Source organism: Canis lupus, chromosome 30 (assembly GCF_011100685.1).
Source record: "Canis lupus familiaris isolate Mischka breed German Shepherd chromosome 30, alternate assembly UU_Cfam_GSD_1.0, whole genome shotgun sequence".
Lineage (NCBI taxonomy): Eukaryota > Metazoa > Chordata > Mammalia > Carnivora > Canidae > Canis > Canis lupus.
The window spans coordinates 7,227,135-7,248,673 of NC_049251.1; the positions used below are offsets into that span (position 1 = coordinate 7,227,135).

Sequence of the window (21,539 nt, forward strand, 5' to 3'; positions counted from 1 at the left end):
AGCAGTAACAAGGTCAAGAAAAGAAATAATAAAGAAACAAGATAGAATCAGCAAAGACATTCAAAACTGGCTCTTGAAAGTATAAAAGGATCTAATAAAATCTTTAAAAAGATCTACAAGTGGGATTTTAAAAAGAGAAAACACTAATCATAATCGAGATAACATGTTTTTGATGAAAGAACACACAGATCACTGGAACAGAAGAGGGAGTTCACAAACAGACCTACAAAAATATAGTCAACTGATCTTTAACAAAAGAGCAAAGGCAATTTGTGGAGGCCGAGAAAATTACGGCCATTCCACTTTGAGTTCAGCGTTATCACAAGTGCAGCCATCCCAGGCCCCTGTGAATTAGAGCTGAACTTTACCTTCCTTCAATTACAGGAAGAAAACAGCTTGCAGCTTAACGTCCTAGAAAGCCCCTATCAGAATGAGAACAGAGCCCAAGCCAAGGGCAAGAAGCCCCTATTAGAATGAGAACAGAGCTCAACGCCCTTGAAAGCACCATATCAAAATGTAAACAGAACTTGAGAAATTCCTCCAGCCCTTCTGAAGATCCCCTAGACCAGCCTATAAAAACTAAGCTGAAACCCACCCCGGGGTCCAAGTCCCTGGTCCGCTGTGTCGCTGTGTCGGGTGTACTTGGACCCAAGCTCGAGCTTGTAAATCAACCCTCGTGTGTTTGCATCGGTGTCGGCTCCTTGGTGGTTTCTCGGATTCGCAATCTTGGGCACAACACAATTCAATGGAGACAGGATGATCTCTTTAACAAGGTGTTAGACTAACCGGATGTCCATATGCAAAAAAAAAAAAAAAAAAGGAAGGGAGGGGAGGGGAGGGGAGGGGAGGGGAGGGGAGGGGAGGGGAGGGGAGGGGAGGGAAGGGAAGGGAAGGGAAGGGAAGGGAAGGGAAGGGAAGGGAAGGGAAGGGAAGGGAAGGGGGAAAACAAACCTAGACAGAGAAACCTTACACTGTTCACAAATACTAATTCAACTAAACGTAAAATGCAAAACTATAAAACTTCTAAAAGGAAACATGGGGGCACCTGGGTGGCTCAGTCAGTTAAGCATCTGCCTTCAGCTCAGATCATGATCCCAGGGTCCTGGGATTGAGCCCCTTATGGGGCTCCCCACTCAGCAGCGAGTCTGCTGCTCCCTGCTTGTGCTCTCTCCAAATAAATAAATCTTAAAAAAAAAAAAAAGTGGGGGGGGGGGAGAAAACCTAGGAAAAAAAATCCATGTGATCTTGGGTTTGTTGATGAGTTTTCATATATAACACCAAAAGCATGATCCATGAAAGAACAAAATTGATATACTGAACTTTATTAAAATTAAAAATTTCTACTCTACAAAAAAATACTGTGAAGAGAAAAAGACAAACCATAGGCTACAAGGGAATATTTACAAAACACATATCTGATAGAGTATTTGTATCCAAAATATACAAAGCACTTAAAACTTAACAGTAAGAAAACAACAATCCAATTTTTTTTAATAGGCAAAAGATCTGAACAGACAACTCACTAAAGAAAATATACAAATGAGCACCTGAAAAGATAGTCAACATCATTTGCCATTAGGGAAATGCAAACGCAAATTAAAACAACAATGAGAGGGGATCCCTGGGTGGCGCAGCGGTTTGGCGCCTGCCTTTGGCCCAGGGCGCGATCCTGGAGACCCGGGATCGAATCCCACGTCGGGCTCCCGGTGCATGGAGCCTGCTTCTCCCTCTGCCTGTGTCTCTGCCTCTCTCTCTCTCACTGTGTGCCTATCATAAATAAATAAATTAATTTAAAAAAATTTAAAAAAAAAAACAAAAAACAATGAGATACCACCATATACCTATTAGAATGGCTAAAATCCAGAAAACAATACCAATTGCTGCCAAGAATGCAAAGCAACAGGAACTCTCATTCTTTGCTGATGGGAACACAAAAACTGTAAGGCCAACCTAATAGGCAGTTTCTTACAAAGTGAAAACAGTCATACCATATGGTCTAGCAATCCTGCTCCTAGATATTCATCTAAGTAAACTGAAAATTTACATCCACAAAAAAACCTGCATACAATGTTTAGAGCAACTTTATTCATAATCACCAAAAACCAGGAGCACTCAAGATACCTCTCAATAGGTGAAGTTATAAACCAACTGTGGTACATCCACAGAATGAAATATTATTCAGTGACAAAAAGAAAGCAGCTTCAAGTCCCAAAAAGACATTGATGAATCTTAAAGGCATATTGCTAAGTGAAAGAATCCAATCTGTATGATTCCAATTATATAACTTTCTGGAAAAGGCAGACTCTAGAGACAGTGAGAAAAAAAAAGAAAAAAAAGATCAGAAGTGTCTTATTTTTTTTTTTACTGTGTGGGGGGAGGAGGGAGAGTTGAATAGGAATTCACACGGGATTTTCACAGTGGAAAACTATTCTGTATGATACTGTAATGCTGGCTTCATGACACTATGCATTTTGGCAACCTATAGCTTCAAAACACAAAGAGTGAACCTTAATGCACGCAAGTTTTCAAAATATCATTTAGGATGTCAGAGGATCCCAGGATGGAATGCAGAATGTGACCATCTAACCATTTAACTGTATTACAAACGTCTGAAACAATCTCACTGAGGTGGGTAGAGGGAAAAAGTGTTTACCTTAAACTACCCATGGAAATGAGTGGAGTCTGGGGCAGCCTGGGTGGCTTAGCAGTTTAGCGCCGCCTGCAGCCCAGGGCATGATCCTGGAGACCCAGGATCGAATCCCATGTCAGGCTCCCTGCATGCAGCCTGCTTCTCCCTCTGCCTGTGTCTCTGCCTCTCTCTGTGTCTCTCATGAATAAATAAATAAAATCTTTAAAAAAAAAAAAAAAAAGGAAATGAATGGAGTCTGCAAGACTAAAGGCAGTAGAGACTGCACCTGAGCAGTGTACTCCAGTTGACCAAGCTGTCTCCTATAGGGGCACAGGTTAACAATTTTGATATCACCACTCATGGAGTGGAATTGAGCAAAAAGTGAATGGAGGGCCAATGGTGAGAGCCAGGTTTCTCACTGTTGGATGGAGAGTACAGATTAACAAGAGGAGGTGGTTAGAATGATTCAGGTGGTAATAGAATAAAATTTGAGACATCAGTATGAATCCATGTTTAGCTTAATATAGATACAGATGACTACACATAGAAATATTTATAGATGGCCTATATAACAGGTTAGTGTACCCGCAAATATATTCCTCCTCAGAGGGCCTAGAATCAATGACTCCCCAGTAGCAACAAGCATATCTAGCATCCAGATCTTGGTTTCTAATATCATAATCAGAGGAACCAGGCTCGCTGAAGAGACTACTGATTCTAGGACTCAAATAGGAAATATACAAGCTGGGGGGGCGGGATTAAAAAGGAAATACACAAGATGAGTCTGGTGCATCCTGTTGTATCGAAAGTAAGAAAGGGCTCAGCAACAACAAAATAAAACTTGCAATGTTGAAGGTACATCAAAGGGATGGGTGCTCAAGTCGGTTGAGCATCCAACTCTTGATTTCAGCTCAGGTTATGATCTCAGGGTTGTCAGGTGAAGCTCTCTCTCCCTTTGCCCTCACTTCTCTTAATAAAGAGAGAGAGAGAGAGAGAGAGAGAGAGATGGGAGTCAATTGAAAGAGCTCCCAATGATCAAAACTGGAAAAATTTGAGCAGCAAAATAAAGTGATATTAGATTACTATAATCCAATGTATAAAATAAATATCCACAAGTCTATATTAATATAAATATATGATTGAATAAATACATGGAAAAAACAGACAAATCTCCCAAGCAGAATAATTCAAAATAATTTATGTAAATACTCCACCTTCAAGGAGGTGAAAGCATAACACCCCACATCCCAAGTATGGGCTGCACATAGTAACTTCCTTCCAAAGACAGGATGGAAAGGGGAAATTTTTTTTTAAATTTATTCATGAGAGACACAGAGAGAGAGAGAGAGGCAGAGACACAGGCAGAGGGAGAAGCAGGCTCCATGTAGGGAGCCCGATGTGGGACTCGATCCCGGGACTCCAGAATCACGCCGTGCCTGGGCCAAAGGCAGACGCGCAATCGCTGAGCCACCCAGACATCCTGAAAGGGGAAATTGAAGAACTTTACAGTGGAGAAATATGGCAAACACCTCTTCAGCCAGGTGATCAGAGTTGACATCAACAATGATATGTTGATAGTATGATGTGATGAAATAGAAATGGCACTTTAACTCTGCAGTCTTCCTCCGAAGAACATACAACCCTAGTCAAATAATAAGTAAAACATGGATAAATAGTAATTGCCATAAATTCTACAAAATACTTAACAAGTACTCCTAACAACTGCCAAAGTCATCAAAAAAGGAAAGTCTGAGAAAGTGCACAGCCAAGAGTAGCCTAGGGAGACATGAAGACTAACATACTAATGTAATGTGGTATCCTAGATGGCACCCTGGAACAGAAAAAAAAAAAGGTAAAAACTAAAAGTCTGAATAAAGTGTGGGCTAATAATAATGGATCAATATTGGTTCATTAATTATAATTAATTATAACAAATGTACCATACTATGCTAATAATAGTGGAATAGGTTGCAGGTATATGGAAAATCATTGTACTATTGTCCTAGTTTCTCTGTAAATCTAAAACACTGTGCTTTAAAAAAAAGTTGACTTAAAAAAAAACTTTTAGATTAAAAAGAGAGAAGGAAAACATGAATGAAATTATAAATAAGAAATGTAGCGTAATAAACAAAAAGGAAAATTAGGGATCCCTGGGTGGCGCAGCGGTTTGGTGCCTGCCTTTGGCCCAGGGTGCGATCCTGGAGACCCGGGATCAAATCCCACGTCGGGCTCCCGGTGCATGGAGCCTGCTTCTCCCTCTGCCTATGTCTCTGCCTCTCTCTCTCTCTCTCTCTCTCTCTGTGTGTGTGACTATCATAAATAAATAAAAATTTAATAAAAAAGGAAAATTATTCTTCTAAGATACTATATGAAATTTTATTAGTAAAATGCTAAATCTTGGTGAAATGAATACTTTGAAATCTCACTGACATGAGTGTATTGCCAGAATTGACTCAGAAGACCAGAAAACTGAAATATAATAGTAAATATGAAAGAAGTTAAGAAAAGAGTCAGAGAATTGCCTCCAAGAAATTATTTGAACCAGATGGTTTTTCCAGTGAAATCTTTCAAGTTTTTAGGGAACAGATAATCCCCATTTGTATAAACTATTTCAAAGAATAGAAATAAGTGAATAGCCAGCCCCAATCATTTTATGAAGTTAACATAGCCTAGCAAAGCATAAATACACACACTCCCAACCCCACCTATACCATCAACATCGTAACATACATGCCATAGGCACACACATCACACACACACACAGAGCAAATCTCACTTATAAATATAGATGCAAAAATTTTGAGTAAATTCAGCCATTCAAATCTGGTACTAAATCAAAAGAATAATCCTTCATATCTAAGAAATATTGACCCAAGAAAATTCATTTAGTCTTTAAATATATTAATTTTAAAACATTAAAAAAAAAGTTTGTCAAGATACAAAAACTTTGATAGTTTAAATAGATAATGAGGGCAGCCCCAGTGGTATAGTGGTTTAGCACCGCCTTCAGCTTGGGGCGTGATCCTGGACACCTGGGATCAAGTCCCACATCGGACTCCCTGCATGGAGCCTGCTTCTCCCTCTGTCTGTGTCTCTCCCTCTCTCTCTCCCTCTCTGTGTCTCTCATGAATAAATAAATAAAATATTAAATAAATAAATAACGAAATGCATTAATAAATTTCAACACTAAATCTTTATGAAGTTCTCAGAATAGGAATAATTATTGAAAAGGACACAAAAATTAACATTATTTCCAGGTGATCATAAACTAACAAGACTCCAAGAAACATCTAAAGGTAATTAGAATCAACAAGACAATATAATGATAACTGAGGGCCAGAAGAGTTCAATGTTCCAACTCAAGCAGTCAGGCAGAGGCCAAATCCTCCCTTCTTCCATCTTCTGGTTCTATTCAGACCTTCAACAGATCAGATGATGCCCACCCACACTGGGGAGGGTAATGGACTCCATCCAATCCATCAATTCAAATGCTAGTCTCTCATGGAAACACCCTCAAAGACACATCCAGAAATAATGCTTACCCAGACATCTAGGCATCCCATGATCCAGTCAAGTTGATGCATAAAATTAACCATGACAAAGTCTGGATGGATAATGAAACCATCAGCCCAGGTTGAGAAAACATGCAGAAAGAGAAATAAATTTCAACAATGAAAAGTAAGGGAGAGGAGAACAGAGAAAAAAGGAGAGCCAGCAGGGAATAATGACACCCATAAAAATGTTACCAGTCTATGATCAGACAACTGTGCCAGATGCTACAGAGAGGTCAGGCAGGATAAAAGTTGGAAGTATGTCGCTAGCTTTAGAATTTAAGAGGACTACTGATGAAGTAGTTCCTGCAGTGTGAAAGGAGAAAACCCATACCACTAACAAGTTGAGAAGTAAATGGAAGTTGACCAGGTAGCCACAGTAGGTGTGGAATATCCTCTCAAGAAGTCTGACCTTTAGGGATCCCCGGGTGGCGCAGCGGTTTAGCGCCTGCCTTTGGCCCAGAGTGTGATCCTGGAGACCCGGGATCAAATCCCACGTCGGGATCCCAGTGCATGGAGCCTGCTTCTCCTTCTGCCTATGTCTCTGCCTCTCTCTCTCTCTGTGTCTCTCACAAATAAATAAAATCTGAAAAAAGAGAGAGAGAGAGAGAGAGAGAGAGAAAGGGAATGGTACCTGTTTGGAAGTAGGGTGAAGAACTGTGGAAGGAGATTTTATTTGTACGATTGGCTGGTTTGATGGCTCTCTCTGTTTTAGGGCCAGAAGATTCAAAGACAGCAAACTGAAGGGAAGGAAGAAGACAGAAGACAATAAGTAGGCACAGAATGATGGATGAGGTCAGGAGCCAGGGGCAGAGTAAAAGGGATGGATGTGCTCTAGGTAAGGCACAGAATGATGGATGGATCAGGATCCAAGGGCAGAGTGAAAGGGATGGGTTGTCATTGACCTTGGCCTTGGAGAGCAGCACCTTCCCTTAACCTAAGTAAGAAGGATGGGGGATGGAAGAGAACAGAGTACAACTTAGAATAAGAAGGAAAGAATATGGGAAAGGATTCCCATCAAATTAGTTGTTTTCTCTGGCCAGTAAGCAGGCTGGAGTGAAGGACTTGTAGAAGACAGTAGAAGATTAAACACACAGTAAGCATTTGGAACAGCCACAGTGGAGAATGCAAAAGATACTGCTGGTGATACTAGGACATAACAGAAGTTAAAAACCAAAAATCCTTAGCCCTACTGATAATTATAATTAAGTGATTTTCTTCCTCAATTCTCTGCAAACCAGGACTGCAAAAGACTACCATATTTTCTTTGAACATCCAATCTTAACAACATTCATGAGCAGAAATAGCACTGACCTGAATTTCACCAAGAAGCACTTCCAAAGAAGTATTTCAGATCGTTAAGATGTCACTGTGCTGTGTCATATGCACTAATAAATTTAGAGCCAGAAACACAGAAGTCAATATAACAAAGGAAAAAGGAATAACCTCCATCAAAAACAATGATGATGGGCAGCCCGGGTGGCTCAGCTGTTTAGTGCCTGCCTTTGGCCCAGGACATGATCCTGGAGACCTGGGATGGAGTCCCACATTGGGCTCCCTGCATGGAGCCTGCTTCTCCCTCTTTCTCTCTCTCTGTCTCTCATGAATAAATAATAAAATCTTAAAAAAAAAAAAAACAAATACAATGATGATGAACAATTCTATCATTACATGTGTCTGCCTCTGAGAGTCCAGAATTCTGTCTTTATCGACCAGAGAAATGCTACAAACTAAGGAAAAAATTCTGGTATGGTAAGGAGTTTGGATTTTCATCAGATTTCTCTACAAAAACTTAAAAGCGGCCCCTCGAAAGTGGGGTGGAAAGACTCTTAAAATATTCCTAATGTCTCTAACAAGTGCAATATTGTTTACTTCAGCATCTCAATTTTTAAACTTGAGGTTATTAACTCTGGATTATAAAGTCAAAATGTGGTTAAAAAAATCAATTTAATGTGGTTTTTAATCTTTCTTGGTGTCAAGGCCCCACGTTTATAGCTACCAATAATACGAAATGTATCACTCAACAACCAGTATCTTCTCATTTGGCCTGCTGCTGCTTCTTTGTGATATTAGAGGGGCTAGGATGTATTTTGTGTTTTGGGAGCTGGTTGGAAATTGCCATTGTGCCACCAGCCCAAAGTCCCTCAAATTACTCTTCAATAAGAGGTTAAGCAAATGACTGAGGGACATAAGGAAGAATATTCATCCTGAGAATTTCTCACTTTTTCTTTTAAGGAAAAGAGGGAGGGGGGATATTTGGGTATATTTGTAGATAAGTGTTTAAAGTTCGAGTCTAAAAAAAATTTTTTTAATCCAAATGAAGTTCAAGTCTAAGGAAGTCCGGCTCTAAATTCTTCCACTCTTTTAAAGTGCGTATTTTAACTAGATGCTGCCACCTACTGGATAATTTACAAGGGCTCTGTGCTCTCCTGGTAACAAAGAAAAAGTTACCATGGAGCGGAATGGGGCAAAAGATTTCTGTTTTCATCAGCCTTATAGAAACACTTTACTTTAAAACTTGTGGCTATAAGTAGGTTTGATCAAAATAATTGTTTGTTTCAACTTTATACTTTTAATTAAGAGGGGTAGCCAAAGTTCAGTGAATAACATGGGAAAGAAATTAATCTCAAAATGGAACAAATGCAAGTAGTTTCACACCATCTTACAATATGCAACTATGTTGTAATAGTAACATAGACTATTATGTTTAATAGTCTTTAAAATCACTGATGTGTGGTCAAATTGGGCTCTTACATTTCTATTCATTTCTTTTATACACTCTGTGAAAATTTTCTGCTAATAATACCTTTCTTACACTACAGATTCCAAAAGTTTCCTCTTTTGGAATGAAGTAATGACTATTTTATGTAAAATGTAAAGAAAAAATGTGTAATTAGTCTAATAAAGTAGGCCAAAGTAAATACCTCCTTTGGTTTCTAAGATATTTAGAAATCAGGTATGTGTAACTGTTAAAAATATGCCTAGGATATAAAAAACCAGCAAGAAATTTCATTAAGGAATTTGCCTTCCACAAAAAATCCAGTCACCAGGACGCCTTGGGTGGCTCAGCGGTTAGGCATCTGCCTTTGGCTCAGGGCATGATCCTGGGGTCCTGGAATGGAGTCCCACATTGGGCTTCCTGCATGGAGCCTGCTTCTCCCTCTGCCTTCTGTCTCTGCCTCTCTCTCTCTTTCTGTCTCTCATGAATAAATAAATAAAATCTTAAAAAAAAAAAAAAAAAGACCAGTCACCAAAAAGAATCTACTTAAATCTGAAGAACCAGGAACAAATGTAGTAACATCATCTTTTCACTGGGACACACTGGTCTAGCATGAGCTACAGACAGTAGCAAAAGTGAAAGTAATAGACATTTGGTTCACCTACCAGTATCTTTTATTCCCATTCCTTTTACACTGACCCTACTTTTGCACCCTATCTGCTCTGAGCACAATAAATGCTTCCGGTCATAATAATTGACTAAGAATTCAAAATCTAAAAATTGAAACTCTAACATGATAATGTTTAAGCCAGTGATTCTCCATGAGCACAGGTTTCCAGTCCTGAGAAACACCAGCTTTCAGTTCATGAAGTCCAACTACTTTCCATGCTGGAACATTAGTACTGATCTAACATTACTGCCAATGTCTGCAGGGCTTATGGCAGTCACGTGACTCCAAAGACACAACAGGGAGCTCTATAGGTTTAAGCCAAATATACACGGCACGAGCTTTAAAGTGAAATGTATTTGATAGTTCTGGCTTGATCATGAAGAAAAGGCAACTGAAAACAAAGATCTTGCCCTGTAGAGTCAAAAGTCAGGATTTAGCTCCAGCTTCCTTAAATACAGATGCTGAGCTACTGTAATATCCAGAATTATATTCCTGACATTGTCCATATTCTTTATTTGGAACAACATATGCAGTGTTGGGTCTATGAAGGTACAGAATTACTGATAGAAATGAAAGAAAATATAAGAAATCAAGATAGATTATCTTCATACAACAACCTTCAGACATTTAAATTAATAAAATAGCATCTATAAGCTCTAAGTTTATTTTTTTAAATATATATTTACTTATTATTTATGATAGACAGAGAGAGAGAGGCAGAGACACAGGAGGAGGGAGAAGCAGGCTCCATGACAGGAGCCTGACGTGGGACTCGATCCCCGGACTCCAGGATCGTGCCCTGGGCCAAAGGCAGGCGCTAAACCGCTGAGCCACCCAGGGATCCCCTATAAGCTCTAAGTTTATAGGTGCTTTGCAGTCTTTTTTCTTAAGTAGTATACTCACTGTTAAACATGAACTCTCAAAGAGAAAAACAGGCTTGAGAAAAGCACGTTATTGAAAAAAACTTTTTTTTTTAAGATTTTACCTATCTATTCATGAGAGAGAGAGAGAGAGAGGCAGAGACACAGGCAGAGGGAGAGGCAGGCTCCATGCAGGGAGCCTGACATGGGACTCGATCCTAGGACTCGATCCCAGGACTCCAGGATCACACCCTGAGCTGAAGACAGACACCCAACTGCTGGGCCACCCAGGCATCCTGCAAAAAACTTTTTGAAGAAGACAACATACCTGCCCTAATAAAGTGTATTACAAAGCTATAATAATTTTTTAAAAGTGCAATACTGATATCAGCACAGACAGAAATATTAATGGAAGAGAACAGAAAATTTGGAAAAAGACCCAATTAGTGGATGATAAAGTTAGCATTCAAATAAGTGAGGAAATGATAGATTATCCAATAAAAGATACTGAGATAACTAGTATTAAAATCAAAGACAAATGGAGACTGGGGCACCTGGGTGGTTTAGTGGGTTAAGTGGCCAACTTTTGATATTGGCTTAAGTCATGACCTCAGGGTCCTGAGATGGAGTGCTGGGTCAGGCTCCACACTCAGTGGAGAGTCTGCTTGAGATTCTCTTTTTCTATCCCGCCTTCCCCCACTCATGTCATCTCTCTCTCTAAAATTTAAAAAAAAAAAAAAAAAGTTGCCTGGATAGCTCAGTGGGTTAAGCATCTGCCTTCAGCTCAGGTTATGATCCAAGGGTCCTGGGATTGAGTCCTGCATCAGGCTTCCTTGCTCGGCAGGGAATCTGCTTCTCTCTCTGCCCTTCCTCCCTGCTCATGATCTCTCTCTCTCTCTCAAATAAATAAAATATTTTTAAAAATGTTTTTAATTAAACTAAAAATCATGTGAGCAGACAAAACCAGTTCAGTCATACAAACAAAACTCAATTTAGCTTCTTTTGCAAGGCTAACTTGACCTGGGTCATCTCTTGCTTATGCCTCTTGAATTCATAAGCAAAACTTCAGTGTTTTCCAAAATTGATATGAAGTAACTGTTCTACTTTATAACAAAATACCCCTGAGCCTCATTCCATGTTTCAGTTTTAGCGTTCCCAGTTTGTAAGCTGCCTTTTTGATGTGTGCACAATAAACTTTTACTAATTACTATTTTGGTGATTCACTTGTTTTATTTCTGTTATTTGTGATCTCTTGATGCTAGCTGACAAACTGCGGGGAAGAAAACAAATCAATTCTCTATTGCATATATCACAAGAAAATGAGTTCCAAGTAGATTAATATTTTAATTTTTTTCAAAAAATAACTATAAAAGGAAGACATGGGTACTTTTTTTTTTTTTTAATTTATGATAGTTGCACAGAGAGAGAGAGAGGCAGAGACACAGGCAGAGGGAGAAGCAGGCTCCATGCACCGGGAGCCCGACGTGGGACTCGATCCCGGGTCTCCAGGATCGCGCCCTGGGCCAAAGGCAGGCGCTAAACCGCTGCGCCACCCAGGGATCCCGGGTACATTTTTATATCATCTTATATTGAAAAAGATCTTTTTCAGCAGAGCAGCAATCAATGAAAAAAGTAAAGAAATAACTGATTTAGCTAAATAAAAAATATTAAGTTTGGGAGAGCAAGAAATACCACAAAACTAAATATAAGTTAGGAAAAAATGTTTTTAGTATTTGATAATAGTTAAAGAATTAGTACCCTTAATATGTAAAGTAGTCCCTCAAACCAATAAAAATGAGCACCTCATTTTTTAAAAGAACAAATTATTCACAAAATGGCTAAAAGAACAAATATTCAACGTCCTTAATTATCACAGTTACAAGTTATGACTCCATTTTAAATAAGTGAAGCTAGGGACGCCTGGGTGGCTCAGCAGTTAAGCATCTGCCTCCAGCTCAGGGCATGATCTCGGAGTCCCAGGATCGAGTCCCAGGATCGAGTCCCACATCAGGCTCCCTGCAGGGAGCCTGCTTCTCCCTCTGCCTGTGTCTCTGCCTCTCTCTGTCTCTGTGTCTCTCATGAATAAATAAATAAAATATTTAAAAATAAATATATATATGTGAAGTCATAAAACAATTATTAAATCCACTGATATTGTGGGTATAGGAAAACAATTCTCAAATAAAATACTTGAGGGGGTTCTAAATTGATATAACCTTTTCAAAAGTCAATATAGATAAAATTCTTTAAAATGTCAAGCCCTTTGATGGAGTAATTTCTCTTCAAAGATATACTCATTTCCTGTATCTAGTGTCACAAACCAACACAAACTTGGTCACTGAAAACAACAAAAATTTATTCTCTCACAGTTCTATAAGTCATTAGTCCAAAATCAAGGTTTCAAGTAGGGCCATACTCCCTCTGGGGGCTATCAATGAAATTTCATTCCTTGCCTCCTCCAATTTCTGGTGGCTGCCAGCATTCCTTGGCTCAAGGCCACATCATTCCAATCTCTGCCTCCTTCTTCACATGGCCTTCTCTTCTGTGTGCCTCTTCTCCCTCTGCCTCTCTTTTATGGGCATACATATGATGGCATTTAGAGCCCTCCTCCATATTCCAGAATTATCTCCTCATCTTAAAACCCTTAACTTACTCACATCTGCAAAGACCCTTTTTCCAAATAAGGTAAAATTGACAGTTTCTAGGGATTTGATGTGCACATCTCTTGGGAGGCCATTTTTTCAACCGGTTTTCCACCTAATTTTTCAATTACCAAAGAAGGTCACAATAGAATAATTAACCCAAGGATGTTACAGCATTATGTACAACTGGAAAAAAAATGAAAAACAAAGAAAATTATGTACAGCATTATGTACATACAGCATTATGTACAACTGGAAAAAAGCATTATGTACAACTGGAAAAAAAATGAAAAACAAAGAAAATAACCTAAATAGTTAACAGCAGAATATTAGTTAAATAAATTATGGTACATCTATGTAAGGAATCATTAAAAATAATGCTGACAGAGCATAAGGAATATAGTCAATGATACTTTAATAGTGATATATCAGGACAGATGGTAGCTGTACTTGTGAAGAGAGCATAACGTATAAACTTGTTGAATGACTGTCATACACCTGAAACTAATGTAGCCTTGTGTGTCAACTATACTCACATTTTTCAAATTTTTTAAAATGCTGATGTAAACCGTACCAGTTATCTATTGCTACATGCAAAAGTCACCTAAAATGTAGTGCCATACAGTAATAATTACTGCAGGCAAGATCTACCAATGGATGCTAACAGTAGTGGACAAAAGTTTGAGGAGAAACAATATATTTACATAACCTTAAAGTATCTTGCCCGAGACATGTATAAATTATAAAAGGAAAATTAGTAACTTTCCAATAGAGAAACCTGGCAGACACCAACTTAACCAAGTTTTCAAGGTTACCATCGCCAGTAAGATGAGGCGTTAACTCATGACACCCTGCACGTGACTGAGTGAGAGCCCATAACTGCTGGAGTATTCTTGCCAAAATGCATCAAGGGAAAGCTTCACACAAACGTAAATTAAATGATATTTTACAAAATGGCTGACCAGTACTTTCCAAATGTGTCGAGATCATAAAAAACAGGGAAAGACTGAGAAATTATAACAAATTAGAAGAGACTAGGAAAATATGATAACCAAGGGTAAAATGGGATCCTGGGTTGGATACTAGAAAAGAAAAAAGGACATTAGTGGGAAAACTGGTGAGATTTTAAGAAGGCCCTAGATTAATTTAAATTTAATTAACAGTATTATACCAACATTAACTTCTTAGTGCTGATCATTGCAAAGTCCACCATTGAACAACACAGAAGTTAGGGATGCTGACTCCCCAGGTAGTCGAAAATCTGTGTGTAACATTTTTGATTCCCCAAAAACTTTACTAGTGGTCTGTTAACTAGAAGCCTTACCAAGAATGTAAACAGTTGATAAACATATTTTGTATTAAGTATTATATACTTAAATTTAAGTATTGTATTCTTAAATAGAGTACGCTGGAGAAAAACGTTGTTAAGAAAATCATAAGGGGGTGCCTGGATGGCTCAGGCAGTTAAGTTTCTGACTCTTGGTTTTTGTCAGGTCATGACCTCAGGGTTGTGAGATCAAGCCCTGCATTAGGTTCCATGCTCAGCACAGAGTGTGCTTCTGATTCTCTCTCCCTCTCCCTCCCTCTAGTGGCTCTCTCTCTCAAATAAGTAATAAATAAATCTTTAAAAAAAGAAAGAAAAGCATAAAGAAGAGACAGTGCATTACAGCATTGAAGGGTAAAAAAATCCGCGTGTAAGTGGGCCCATGAAGTTCAAATCCATGTCATTCAATGACCAACCATGCTATGGTTATACAAGTTGCTAACATTAGGGGAAACTGAATAATGTCCAAGGTTGCCCCTTCATCCACATGTCGGCATGTTAGTTTCCAAGGGCTACTGTCACCAATAACTATGGAATGGGTGGCTAAAAACATGTCTGGAAGTTAGACACCTGAAATCAAGATATCAACAAGGCCATGCTCCTCTGAAGTCTCTAGGGAAGAATCCTTCCATGCCTCTCCCTAGCTTCTGGTGGCTCCCAGCAATCCTTGGCATCCCTTGGCTTGTAACTGCATCGTCTCATCATTGCCTCTACCTTCACGTGACCTTCTTCCCTGTGTCATTGTGTCTCTGTGTCTCTCTGTGTTTTCTCCTCTTCTCCTCTCATAAGAAGACCAAACATTAGATTTAGGGCCCACCTAATCTACTGTGGCCTCATCTTAATTAACCACATCTGCAAAGATGCGATTTCTGAATAAGGCCACTTTCTGAGGCTCCAGGTAGATATGAATTCTAGTGGGACACTACTGAACTCACTACAGGTGGGAATCGGCCAGCATCACCCCCTCTGTGCAGCCCCTCCATATGGCTAGTTTGGACTTGCTCCTGGCAGGGCAGCCTCAGGGTAGTCTGACCCCTTCCAGGATGACTCACTTTCCTCCAAGGGAGCCTTCTAAGAAGAGAAGCAGAAACTGCCAGTCTATTTTAATGGCTAAGGCTGGAAATGGCATAGGATTGCTTTTGCTGCATTCTATCGGTCAAAGTAGTCCCAGCCCAGCCCAGACTGAAAATACAGGAAGAAACTAACCCTGTCCCTCAGTGAGGACTGGAATGAACATACATAGAAGGAGGGAACAGATGGAATCAGTTCCAAACATCTTGGAAACAAACCACCACACAGCGCTGCTCTTGCTGACAGCTAAAGGTACTTATGACATACAAATTAATAGAAAACAGATTACAAAACACCATATATATAATTTGATCTCTATTTTTTTAATATATATGGATATTTACATAAAACAGTCTCAAAAGATAAAGAGAAAACAAAAATAACAATAATGATTATCTCTGCAAGAGTTGAAGTGATTTTTTTTCTTCCTGTTACCAATATTTTCGAATACAGATTACACATGTGTTATTTCAATAATAGAAGTATACAGTAAATGATTTATGATTTTAACAGGCAAATAGTTTTTTGTGTTTTAATTAGGTTATATGAATTGTAAATTTGTAAATCTATCAAGGAAAAACTCAGAAAGACTCTTTAAAAAAAAAAGTCCTTAGTCATAGAAAGGGCAACCCAGATAGGCACCCACCTTCTTGGGGAGAAACATTTCATGCATTCCAAACCCAAATCCTTCAGGCCCTAGCAGCTTCTGAGCTCTCAATGCTGGGTCTAGGAAGAAAGAAACCTAAAGGAATTTTGCTCATATCAAAGCTTGTGCTAAACAGCTGCAGGAATCTGAGTAGAACCCTGAGACGTTCACTTTCCAAAAGACAGATGGCTCCCAGGATTCTCAGAGAAATCAGAGGCCCTTGCTCAGAGCTGGTCTTACCCCTGAGCAATACTGATAACCACTTATGCGATGGAGGTTAAAGGATTTCCAAAGTGTCCTGCCAAAACATATCAAACTGCTTCCCAACCCCTAAAATTTTCACCACTATGTAAGTTAAAGATTACATGATTCCAAAATACTCCTGCAGATGAAGAAGGAGGAAGAGAAGATAAAGGAGGAGGACGAGGAGGAGGAGGAGGAAAAGAAGAATCATAAAGATATGTAAACACAAGGTTGGAAAGTAGAAACATGCACAGTTAATTGGCTGGTGTCAAAAGCAAGACTAAAAGAGAACAGGAAATAGGACAAATCAGTAATGGGTTTTTATTTAAACGGGTTGCAGAAGCCTGAGAGGGACACTCATGGGAGGATTCTAGGGAGTTAGGAGACTGTCTGCATAGACTGGGTGTCTAGAGGCAACTAAGAGGCATAAAAAGTAAAGACAAAGACACACTTTGTCTCTCTCCCAACTTTTCAATGCCCTGTTCCCCACATTCCTTGAGCAGATACAAACCCTAGAAGCCTCTGAAATTTACACGCAGAATACTTCCATATAATCTGATCTAATGTGATCATTTCCCCTAAAGTACTTTAGGCTCCGAGAAAAAGAAAAAATAGCTGAACTGGGAATTTTACTTTAATCCAAATAGTCTATGACTCTGAGATAAAAAACAAAGACAAATTTAACTCACTGGCAGTTCCTTCTGATGCAGCAGTCAAAGCTAGAAACTTTTTTGTATTTTCCATCTCCTCGTTATTTTGCAATGCTTCACTATTTTTTGCAGACTAATAAAAGAGAAACAAGTTTAAACATGGGGAAAAAAGACAACTATATTCATCGATATGTTTTAAAATTCCAACATGGATTCCAAATTGTGTACACACAAGCAAGAAGGTCATTTTTATTATTTTAATTAGGAAATCTATTAGTATTCCTGTTCCCACAAAATCCTAGGAATAAGTGTTCCCAAATAGAGTTGGAATGTATGTCTATTAAAACATAATAATTATCTTGCTTAAATCCTCTTCAGCTTCTGTTTAATATTTCTATAACTAGTGAGTAACCTAGAGGTACATCATCAATTACAGTTTCAGACATCTCAAGATTGATAATGTATTTCATTATGGGTCCAGTTACAATTCCTGTTTCCAAACAAGTAAAAATTTGCTTTGAGATGCAGTAAGAGTAAATGATAGACTTTTTCTGCTAAGATTTACACAAATAATTTCTCTAGTTTAAAGCACTGCATTTTGTATGGTGCTTTCTTTCTACCCTGTGATCTTCCTGGGAATCTTGCAAAAATGTATTCTAATTACTTCATTATTAATTCATATTATTGTCTAGGAAGTTTCCTGGAAGTCAATCAACTGATCAAGCAGGACTTTATCGAAAACAATCAATCTATTATTGCAATATTCCTTACTTTAAAAGTGCTCTCCTTTAAGGGGCAAAGTTCATATATGAGAAAGGCTATACATCAAGTCAGTGCAAACATCTGGTCAACTTCCACCTCTCAATACTACAGAGAATAAAAGGTCTGAGAAGGCCAAGGAAAGTTAACGGAGCATCAGAAATGTATTAAGATAGATGCAAATACAGCATGGTCACAGACCATAAGCAGTTTACAGTTTCTAAGAGTTCCTGACCAGCATATGAAACAGTGAACTCCTCACTACTTGGTCACAGAAGTTAACTCAAACAATAATGGTAACCAGGGGTTAAATGTTTGTATATTTATGTATTTATCTCCAAACTGTAAGCTTGCTGAAGAGAAAGCAGACATACATACTCAATATACACAGGTGCCACATTACTTTCTATTCCAGAGATAGAGGAACCCCAGCCTGACACTGGGAATAGAGATCTATTGCACTGTGGAAAACGAACATGCCAAACCAGTGCCTAAAACCTGGAATGCTGCAAGGTTACCTTGTCCAGTTCCAGAAAACTATCTACCTCCAGAAAACTGTCCTTATATGGGCATATACACACCACTGTCCTACTTCCTCCACAAAATAAATCAGTAAGGGCAGACCATGCTGATATGACCATGGTCCACACATTTCTTATTCATCTTGGAGGAAACTGTTTCTTCCATTTTAGTATATGGTTGGACAATTCTTACCTTAAGTTCTTCCCACAGCTTTATTCTCATGTCTAGACCTTGCTTCTTAATTTCTTTTTCTCTATATTGTCTCTTCACCAATATCTTATCAAGCCTCTTCATCTTCTGAATAGCATCTTGAAGTTGAGAATCTAATTCTTTTAATTCAGGTTCATCTATATTGTTTGAAAGTAGGAATGAGCTTAAAGTTTAGTACAACCATAAAGTTTTGTTTTGTGTTTACTATTTGTTCTTTCATTCAACACATGTTTATAGCTCATCAGAATAAGTAACATTGGTGTCATGTATCTTGATTTACAAAGTGCTTTCACATATATTTTTTTTCCTATAATTATTGAACAACCCCATGAAATAGACATTTATCTCTGTTTTATGGTTGAAATAACTGGGTCTTTTCTTTTTTCCCTTTTTAATTTTTTTTATTTGAGCATAATTGACACACAATGTTACATTAGTTTCAGGTGTACAACATAGTGATTCAAAACTCTATAACATGCTATGCTCACTACAAGTATATCTACTATCCGTCACCATACAATGCTATTACAATACTGTTGACTGAAAAAAAAAAACACCATTAACTGAATTCCCTATTTTATTCTCATGATTTACTAATTGCATAGCTGGAAGCCTGTAATCTCTCACCCCTCTTCACTCATTTTGCCCATCCCCACTAATCCCTTTCTTTCTGACAACTATCACTTTGTTCTCTGAATGTATAGGTCTGCTTCTGCTTTTTTTTTATTTATTCATTTTTGTTTTTTAGATTCCACATATAAGTGAAATCATATGGTATTTGTCTTTCTCAGTCTGACTTATTTTAATTAGCATAATACCCTCTAGGTCCGTCCACACTGTCACAAATGACAAGATCTCATCTTTTTATGGTTGCCTAATAATCCATTGTGTGTGTGTGTGTGTGTGTGTGTGTGTGTAAATATATACCACATGGACACTTGAACTGCTTCCATATCTTGGCTATTATAAATAATACAATAATCATAGTGATGTGTATATCTTTTCAAATTAGTGTTTTCATTTCCTTTTGGTAATTCCAGTAGTGGAATTCCTGGGTAATATGGTATTTCTATTTTTAATTTTTTGAGAAACCTCTTTACTGTTTTCACAGTGTCTGTACCAATTCATATTCCTACCAACAGTTCACAAGGGTTCCTTTTTCTCCACATTCTTGCTAACATTGGAAATAACCAAATCCTTTCTTTTTTTTTTTTTTAAAGATTTTATTTACTTATTCATGAGAGACAGTGAGAGAGAGACAGAGATACAGGCAGAGGGAGAAGCAGGCTCCCCATGGGGAGCCCGATGTGGGACTTGATCCCAGGACCCCAGGATCACAACCTGAGCCGAACGAAGGCAGATGCTCAACCACTGAGCCACTTAGGTCTCCCACGTCCTTTCAAACAGCTAAAAAATTATGGTATTGAACTTAGAAGTGGGTCTCATCTAGTTTTCAATCCCAAAATATTTCTCCTTCATTCTGCTATACCTTCTATTATTCACAACTAAAAAATAAGGAATAAGACAAAGACTCTATACTCAAGCTGCTTCAGACTAAAAGAGAGGCAGGTAGCTCTTTGTGAAACAGCAGTAAAATGTAGCATATCCAGACACCAAGTGGTTCCAACATACAAAAACAAATTCAGGAAAGTACTCCATGTAACTGGATACCTTTTATCTATGCCCTTCTCATCTGTTTTATTTTCTTGAAGTGCCTAAAAATGGATAATTGGTAGTAACTTATTTGAAATGAAGGACTCTTTAGAACTTTTTTTTTTAAAGATTTTATTTATTTATTCAAGAGAGACACAGAGAGAGAGAGAGAGAGAGAGGCAGAGACACAGGCAGAGGGAGAAGCCGACTCCATGCAGGGAGCTGGATGTGGGACTCGATCCTAGGTCTCCAGGATCATGTCCTGGACTGAAGGTGGCGCTAAACCGCTGAGCCACCGGGGCTGCCCTCTTTAGAACTTTCTTCCCTCAAGTTTTAACTTATGATTAATGATAATAGTAAGGAATAGCAGCTAACATTTATGGAGTTATCTGATAGGCACAGTGTTAAGTACTTTATAGGTATTATCCCATTTATTCCTAATCATAATCCTGTGAAGCAGTGTAAGTACTATGTCCATTTTGGGATGCCTGTGTGGCTCAGCAGTTGGGTGTCTGCCTTCGGCTCAGGGCGTGATCCCAGGATCCCAGATCAAGTACCACATAGAGGAGCCCGCTTCTCCCGCTGCCTGTGTCTCTGTCTCTCTCTGTGTGTGTCTCTTATGAATAAATAAATAAATAAATCTTTAAAAAAATTATTGTCTCCATTTTACAAATTAGTAAACTGAGGCTAATTTGTAATGAACTACATATATGTCCAAGATGATATAACGAGTAAATGGCAGAGTCAGTTTCCACCCTGATCTGATTTGACACCCAAAACTCTCTACCTCCAGGAGATACATCCTCTGTGAAGTCTGATGAAAGATGACGATCTGGCAATGAGCATAAATGCTCAAATACTAAAGTCTCAGCCATTCCAGGTTAGATCATTAGGAATGGCATATTATGCTAAGAAAGGTCACATTTTGCAACTTTTTAAAATCCAAAGAGTCCAGTGTGTTTCTCCATAATGTATATCACTTCCTCTTAAGAAAAAGGTGATATTTCCAAAAGGGAATGAGATTATCCAAAAAAGAATACTAATCTTATTAATAAGGAGGCTCTGCAAACCTTAATGCTAACTTATTTCAAATATAACAATTTTTAGTTCTAGTTCCCAACTACCACCCTAGCACTCTTGGGCTCCATAGACATAGGTGGTCTATATGACAGGAACTCATGCATGAAGAAACTCATACAGTTCTGAAACAGTATAAAACAAGTAGGGTGTAAACTGGGCAACAGCAGAACGCCTGGGATGGTTCAGTGGGTGGGACATCTGACTCTCGATTTTGGCTCATGTCATGATCTCAGAGTCGTGAGATCGAATCCAGGAGTCAGTCTCTGTGCTCAGCACAGAGTCTGTTTGTCCCTCTCTGTCTGCTCTTCTC

The 21,539-nt window shown here is 38.6% G+C and overlaps 1 protein-coding gene across 8 annotated transcripts in view; it reads right to left on the reverse strand.

Moving 5' to 3' along the window:
- The window catches only part of FSIP1 (fibrous sheath interacting protein 1), a 194,615-nt gene that overhangs the window by 158,293 nt on the left and 14,783 nt on the right, over positions 1-21,539 (reverse strand). For all 8 annotated transcript variants that reach the window (XR_005381501.1, XR_005381500.1, XR_005381498.1 and 5 more), the window contains exons 4-5: positions 18,479-18,633; positions 17,045-17,138 (exon numbers count right to left, since the gene is read on the reverse strand). Coding sequence is in view for 1 of the 8 variants with exons in the window: in XM_038580016.1 (XP_038435944.1) it covers positions 17,045-17,138; positions 18,479-18,633 (249 nt within the window). In the remaining 7 variants the exon portion in view is untranslated. The remainder of the gene's footprint in view (positions 1-17,044; positions 17,139-18,478; positions 18,634-21,539) is intronic.